This window comes from Solanum dulcamara, chromosome 11, assembly GCF_947179165.1.
Source record: "Solanum dulcamara chromosome 11, daSolDulc1.2, whole genome shotgun sequence".
In the NCBI taxonomy this organism is placed as follows: Eukaryota; Viridiplantae; Streptophyta; class Magnoliopsida; order Solanales; family Solanaceae; genus Solanum; species Solanum dulcamara.
Window position 1 is genome coordinate 56,016,685 of NC_077247.1, and position 7,719 is coordinate 56,024,403.

Sequence of the window (7,719 nt, forward strand, 5' to 3'; positions counted from 1 at the left end):
ATTCTTCCATATTAGTAGGCGCATTAGCGCACTATAATTTTTTGTGCTCTGACTTCTGTTATTATCTCTCTAATACTTTCTGTGATTTGATTACTCTACTTTATCTGTGTCGCTTTCATTATTTGTGTTATTCGTTATTTGCTTTCCTGTATCGCTTTGAACTTCTTAGCCTTATCTGACCTCTTTTTATGCTTCTTTTGAGCCGAGGGTCTCTCGAAAATAGCCGTCCTACTTTGGTAGGAGTAAGGTCTGCGTACACTTTACCCTCTCCAGACTCCACGTTGTGAGATTTTACTGGGTTGTTGTTGTTGTGTTTTGATTTTCTGTTTTATTCTTGCCTTCCTAGGCTGGTTCCTATCAATTTGACACTCATTAAGAAATTACTATTGATATAGTAGATATTTCACTAGACTATTTCTATTAATTGATATTGAGTCTTTGAAAAAATGATTTGTAAACTAGTATTTAATTCCAACTGTAAAACATGGACAGAGGAGTATGTTATAACCAATAATTCACCTATTATGGACCGAAAATATATTTTTTAAAATAACAACGCTGGGTTCTCATTTACTTTGAAAACTCCAACACTGGAATGCAAATATTCTTCAATGGGGGGATTAAATTGAGCATAAAAATAATTAGAAGTTGATTTTATTTATTTATGCGGTGGTGGCCGGTGTGTTGGGTGGCCAGTGGCCATAGTGATGGTGCAATTTTCCATGCATGTGAAGGGAAATTGATGGACAAACCGACCGTCCATCGGAGCTAACGGTGTTAAAAAATGAAACTTTGGAAAGGACGGGAGAAGAGGACAGTGGGACGGAAGAAGAACACGTGATTGCAGTAAGAGAAGTACTGTCACTGACATATATATGGTCCAAAATACTGTATATATACTGTGGCTAGCTAGCCACTGCTTATTGCTTAATCGTCAAATCCATCAATCACACTATCCCTCATTCTTTTTACATTTTGGGAAGCATCTTCCCTCCCTATATATATATATATAACAAACACCAAAAAAAATATTAAAAAATACTTGTTTTTTCCATCTCAATTTATTTATGTAATGTGGTTAAAATTTTAAGATTTATCATCAATTAGAATATATATTTTTTGAAATAAAATTTATATATTTAAAAATTAGGTTAAAAGTATCACAATAACTAATATTTTCTAATATTTTGAAACATTTATAGAAAAGTTAATCAAATAAAAAGTTGATTGACTCTCAAAATTTTAATAGACACATAAATTGAGATGGCTAGATTAAATCAGTACAACCACATAAGTGAAATATAGAAATGATAGCGGGTAGGTCTATCTGATTCTTCTATTTTAAGTGAGATAGAAAATTATTTTCTATAGATCCTTATTTTTTTTTGTAAAAATAAGCATTTTTAAAACAGATTTAAGCTTTATTTAAACCATACTATATTCAGTACAACATGCCATTAACGAAGACAAAAAAAGTACATGCAAAATGTTGAAAATATATATATATATGCATGGACAACTACATTCTTTGAAGAATTTCACACTTTTGAATAATTTAATATTTAAAATAAGAACATTTTCTTATAGGCCTCACCCTCTAAATCCCTTCTTACCTATCCTTCCTTTGTCATACCTATAGAATATTAGCTATCACACACTCAATATATATATTTTTTTAATTTTAATTTGACACAAATAAAATATGGAATTGATATATTTTCTTTTAATGAGTAAACTTTTATCATAATATTGTGTAGTATTTTATAAATTTATTTATAATTTTACCATAATTTGTTTACTAAATATTATCGCTCTTTATATTTAAAATAAATCCACAACAAACCTAAAAAAAGATATTGGTTTCTTTAATTGGTTTGGCTCAATTTTTGGTCTGGATATGTTTTTCACCAAAACGTGTTCACCCCTTAAATTCATTTTTGTTTATTTGTGGTTATGTTTGAATTAATTTGATTGAAGAAACTTGACGAACACTATTGTTGGATTTTAACTAGCTTGATTGTTGAAAAGGATAAAATGCTTTGAGTTGAATTATCAACTGAAAATTTTCTAGACTAGAACTAGTATTAGAATGTTGGATATCAAATTTGAGATCATTTTAGAACAACATGAATAAATGAAACAAAACGTGTTGCTAAAATTTTGCACAACAAGCTTATGAGGACCCACAAGAAATGATTTATTAGGATCTTGTTATCAATTTTTCGTGATCGTTAAGATTTATGAATACAATCTAACAATTTATATGGTGAACAATTAGACACGTCGAGATTGGGGGTTAATTTCTTGCAATTATTTACGACAAGACAACCCGGGGAACGTTAGTTTATGGCGATTTTAGTATAGTGGCAAATTTATTCATATATTTTTTAAAAAACAAGGACAATTCAAACGGTGGCTTGAAAGAGATCCTATTTGTGCAAATCACCTTCAGATGAGACCTGAAAAAATTGTAGGGCAAATCTCCATTTCTCAAGGTTGTCAAAAAAATAATCTCATTTCTCAAAGCAAAGCAAAAAAACGCTTCCAAACCACCCATAGAGCCATCAGCCATGTATTTGTATTTAATTTTGTGGACTAATAGAGTAGCTAGATTTTAAATGACGAAATGATCTGATATCCTAATCCAATTATACCTAAATATTTCCTCTAGTTCATATTAAGTAAATTATTGGAGTATAACACCGCATAAGAAAAATATTTAAGGACATAAATTAAAGATCATTTTCCACTACTGCCTTTTGTATTATTTTGCAAACTAGTTTAAGATCTTCATTAAATGAAGGATAAATATGAAAAATGCCATAACAATTATCTTGAACTTTAAACAATTCACTTATTTTGAATTATGAAAAAGATCTTGACAATTCGCTTATTTTGAACTATAATAAATATCTAAATAATCCGCTTAATATGAATTACAGGAACTAAATATTAACGGAACAACAAGCACCAGAGTGATTACCTTTAAGTAATTTATTAGTAGTATAACTAGTAACTATTGAGAACTCAAACATCTATCTAGAATATATATGAAGAATAATTACAATGGAAATTCCACTATTTCATCTTTATTGATGTACCGTAAATTATTTTTATGGGCTTATGGCCATTACTCCGTCTACCTCTAAAGTTACATGGTCTAGAGAAAATAATTACGGATGGCCGTGGTACAATGTGCATTCACTCCGTCTACATTATTATTATTATTATTATATATGATTATGTTTTAACATGTTTTAGCTATGATTCTTATTAGTATTATACTTCAAATAATTTGAAAAATACTATGTAATATTGTCACCATCGCATTCCAAAGTTCATACCCAAGTCTTTGAGACAGATGGAGTATTTAATTATTATGCTAGTTAATAATAGAGTAGTAACATGAAAAGGAGGTTGTAAATGTACTCAAACAAGTCACGTGGGTTAAAGAGTAAAAAAGATTGTAGGGGAAAAGGTAGGAAAAATAAAGCTAATAATAGAAAGAATTAAAAATATGCAAGTTGGCTAATAGTAAGGAGAGAGAGATTTCATGGCAGTGATGGTTTCAGTCCCTATTTAATCGAGAAAAATAGAAATAGTCAGCAGATAAGTGTAAAAGCCAATACGTTGACTTGCCAAAACCCACATTCAGGCAAAACCTCCATTTGCCGGTAAAATCCCACCTTGGTAAAAAAAAAAAAAACTTGGTCCCCCTATTATTTTTTTAAAAGATATTCCCACCTCGGAAAAAGCTTCTGCAATCCAATAAAAGAGACTCACTGGGATTTCAGTTTCACATTAAAGTATTCTTGGTAGCATTTGCAGTGATCTTTTTTGTGTTTACTGATTAACAAAAAGAGAGAAAAGGAAAGAGAAAGCAACGTTGCATCTACACAGCAAAAAGGAACAAGAAAGGATTTATATTCAAAGAAAGGGAGCAAACATAAGTTTATTTGTTTTTGTCTTCTCCTTTATTATGTTTTTTCCTCCGTTTGGTTTATTAATACCAAATCCCATTTAATAGACCCAACTCTCTTCTTTTTTGTTTCTCCATTACCATCATCATCACAACAGCGAAAACAACAAAAAGCAGAAAAAGAAAAAGAAGACAAGAATCAGAGCACTCACAATGGTTTTGGGATGGCGAAGAGCTTTTTGTACATCGATCCCCAGAGATCGAGATACTAAAGAGAACACAAACCCAACTCCCAGTCCCAGGCTCAGTTCCAAATTTGGGTTTTTCTCTAACCCTTCAACTCCACGCTTTCAGTCTCCGCCAGTTTCAAGTTCAATACTCCGTTGCCGGACCACTGCTGCTCCGCCACCAACCGCTACTGTTCAGGCGGCGTCAGCCCCTGGAAGTCCAAAGCTTCAATGTAAAACCAAAAACAGCCCCCGGTTTTTCAACCGCTCTACGCCATCTTCCCCACGTTCACCTTCTACTTTTTCGCTTCTCAAATCCAGCTTACGCTTTCCTAAGGTAACAATAACTGATTAATACTGTTCACTGATCTGTTCTGTCATCATACACAATTCTGTACAGTGGAATACAATTATGTATGCAAAAAATTATTACAGTATTTTTTTCCTAACTTGCTCTTTTTCATGTTTAGCAGACAAAGTGCGGCACATGCTTACAGGCGGTGAAGACTGGGCAAGGAACTGCCATTTTCACGGCTGAGTGCTCTCACAGTTTTCATTTCCCATGTATCGCAGCTTTGTTAAGGAAACAAACAGCCCTTGTATGTCCTGTTTGCCATTTTGAATGGAAGGAGCTGCCTCTATTGTCGATACAGGATACTCACAAGCCAGTAAAAGTTGAAGAGAAAACAATTAGAGAAGTATCTCCATCACCCAAAGCAAAAGGAGATGTCAAATTTACAAATGAAAGCAACTTTCAGGGAAGGCCTATTTTGAAAGTGTATAATGATGATGAGCCACTGATGTCTCCTACATCTGGTGCTCGGTTCAATCCGATACCGGAATCCGATGAGTACGATGAAGAGAATGATAATGTAGTGGAAGAATTTCAAGGATTTTTTGTCGACGCAAACGTGAAGCCGGTGAAGGAGAGTTTGGTAAATTTTACCAACCTCGAGGCGAGGTTATTGCCTGAAGCTGCCGTTGTATCTGTTGGCCGGAGTTATGAAACGTATGTAATAATATTGAAACTGAAAGCTCCACCGGCGTTGGCAAGGACAGCTCGAAGAGCACCTATTGATCTTGTTATGGTGCTTGATGTTAGCGGAAAAATGAAAACTCAGAATATCCAAATGATGAAACGTGCCATGAGGTTAGTTATATCATCGCTATCGTCATCCGATCGGCTTTCAATTGTGGCCTTCTCCACAACCTCCAAACGGCTTTTACCACTAAGGAGAATGACAACAAGCGGAAAACGATCGGCACGTCGCATTGTAGATGCCATTATTGCTCTAGATGGAACAGGAACTAGTGCAAGCGACGCTCTCAAAAAGGCTGCGAAGGTTCTAGAAGATCGCAGAGAGCGTAACCCCGTCGCTACCATCATGCTCTTATCAGACAGTCCAAATGATCGTTCCACCACCACCATCTCCACCAATCAACGGCATCAATCTTCCATCGTTTCCACCTGCACGCGCTTCAACAACTTGGAGATTCCGGTACATTCCATCGGACTGAACCAATCCAACGACGAAGTATTCACAAAATTCATTGGAGGCATATTAAACGTCGTCGTTCAGGATCTCCGATTTCAACTAGGATTCGTCTCCGGTTCGGCGCCGGCAGAAGTAGCGGCGGTTTATTCCTATACAAACCGTCCGGCTGCTCTCGGTTCCGGTTCACTTCGTCTCGGCGATTTCTACGCCGAGGAAGAAAGGGAATTGTTGGTGGAACTAAAAGTTCCCACATCAGCAATTGGGACCCACCATGTATTGTCCGTTCGATGCTCTTACAAAGACCCATCAACTCAAGAGCTCGTATACTGTAAAGAACAAGCTCTTTTGGTCCCAAGACCCCACGCCTTTCGATCATCAACCCCTAATATCCAACGGCTCAGAGATCTTTTCATTTCCACTCGAGCCATGGCTGAGTCTAAGCGAATGATTGAACGAAACGACTTAACCGGCGCGCACCACATGTTGTCATCTGCTCGTGCTTTATTAGTTCAATCAAATTCTAGCTCAGCTGGTGAATTCGTTCATGGCTTGGAAACCGAGCTGTCTGAGGTTCATTACAGAAGGCAAAATCAAGCTCAGGTTCAGTCTCAGCAGCCACACAGACGCAGAATAAACGTACAACAAAGAGAAGAGGATAAAGCTGAGCCGCTTACACCTACATCGGCTTGGAGAGCCGCTGAAAGGCTAGCTAAAGTGGCTATCATGAGAAAATCGTTGAATAGAGTCAGTGATTTACACGGCTTCGAAGATGCAAGATTTTAGTTTTTTATTTTTCTATTGTAGAAATAGATTAGTAAAAATATAGTGCTTATCCATATGAAAAAAGAAAATACTAAAAAAACGAGGAAGGGGGTACCCGACGGCTCGGCGCTTTCTGCAGAGGAAAACAACAGTTAGTGAAAGGGTAAAGTGGGTACCCCACATTGGGTGATTGATTGATTAAGGCAGTGCGAGGGGGTGGGGTTTAGATGAGCTAATGTGCTTTTGTCTTTTATTATCTCCCAAAACTTTTTTTATAATCCTTTCTTAATGTAGAGATTTTAATGATGTTTAAATGGAAATGAACAGAATAATCTTTATTCAATTTGTTGTCAGTAATTCTCTCTCTTTCTTTTGTTTGCTTCTCATAATGTTTATTGGTTTTGGAAATTCAAAAGGTTAATTAATGCAGGATATGTTTGTTTATTGCTTACTGTGCAGGAAAAACAATCCTATGCACTTCAATTCTACATGGAATATTTAATTTATTTTTAGATGAATGAAACAAAATAGCTGATGGAATTAGTCAAGAATAGAGACTGGAAAGGTAGGTGTTATATATTAAATTCAATATAATTTTACTAGTATACGTTAAATGCAAAACAACTGTTGTTGTACTTTAGTTCTGCTGAAGGACAATATGTATTGATTGAAGTACACAGCACGAGCCTGGTTCCTCATCAAATAATTCTACAGAATACCCAAATCACAACGATTCTCTAATGATCTTGGGGTCACCTCTGATGAATCATTGCACAAAAATCCAGGCCTAATTTAATGCACCAAATAAATACAATTTCCCCCTCACACATAATGCCAACTGCAAATTATTATCCAAAGAATGATATAATCTTATATTTAAAAAATACTTCAACGTTAAAGATAGGTCGCCTCACAAATATTATGTCAAGTTTGAAATTATAAATTTGAGTCTATAAAAACTATGTCACATAAATAAAAATGAAAGGAGTACTGTAAATTTATCAACTAGTATAATTGATCATAATTTGGGAGAAGTGGAACGAGACAAGAGAATTCTACATTGTTGCCAAATAGGAAATCACTTGACATGATATACATCTCTATTTTAGAGTCATTATCAATTGATTCAAAAAAAAAATATTTGAAAGATACTGACACAACAGAGGTGGGTTGGGGGGGGGAGGGGTTATTTTAATATGCACTCTCTAATCCCAATAGGAAAAGGCAAATGTGGGGAGGCTTAATCACATGGTTAGAGTGATGGACCACACATAATCATCATCAACTCCATTTAGTTTCCAGATAAATCTTCTGT

At 35.1% G+C, this 7,719-nt stretch overlaps 1 protein-coding gene across 2 annotated transcripts; it reads left to right on the forward strand.

Annotated features, from left to right (window-relative positions):
* Positions 1-3,636: 3,636 nt before the first annotated feature.
* Positions 3,637-6,741, forward strand: LOC129874761 (E3 ubiquitin-protein ligase WAV3-like). 2 transcript variants are annotated; one of them, XM_055950109.1, is made up of 2 exons: positions 3,637-4,483; positions 4,617-6,741. In XM_055950109.1, the coding sequence occupies exons 1-2, from the start codon at positions 4,133-4,135 to the stop codon at positions 6,423-6,425; spliced, it is 2,160 nt and encodes a 719-aa protein (XP_055806084.1). In that variant the 5' UTR covers positions 3,637-4,132; the 3' UTR covers positions 6,426-6,741. The 2 variants fall into 2 exon arrangements, with proteins under 2 accessions (XP_055806084.1, XP_055806085.1); XM_055950110.1 differs by having other exon boundaries at positions 4,620-6,741.
* The last annotated feature ends 978 nt before the right edge of the window (positions 6,742-7,719 follow it).

Bases quoted from the DNA above. Each gene is read 5' to 3' on its own strand.
- LOC129874761 (XM_055950109.1), top strand. From the start codon at position 4,133: ATGGTTTTGGGATGGCGAAGAGCTTTTTGTACATCGATCCCCAGAGAT. The intron at 4,484-4,616 runs GTAACAATAACT...TTTCATGTTTAG, and splicing joins CCAGCTTACGCTTTCCTAAG to CAGACAAAGTGCGGCACATG.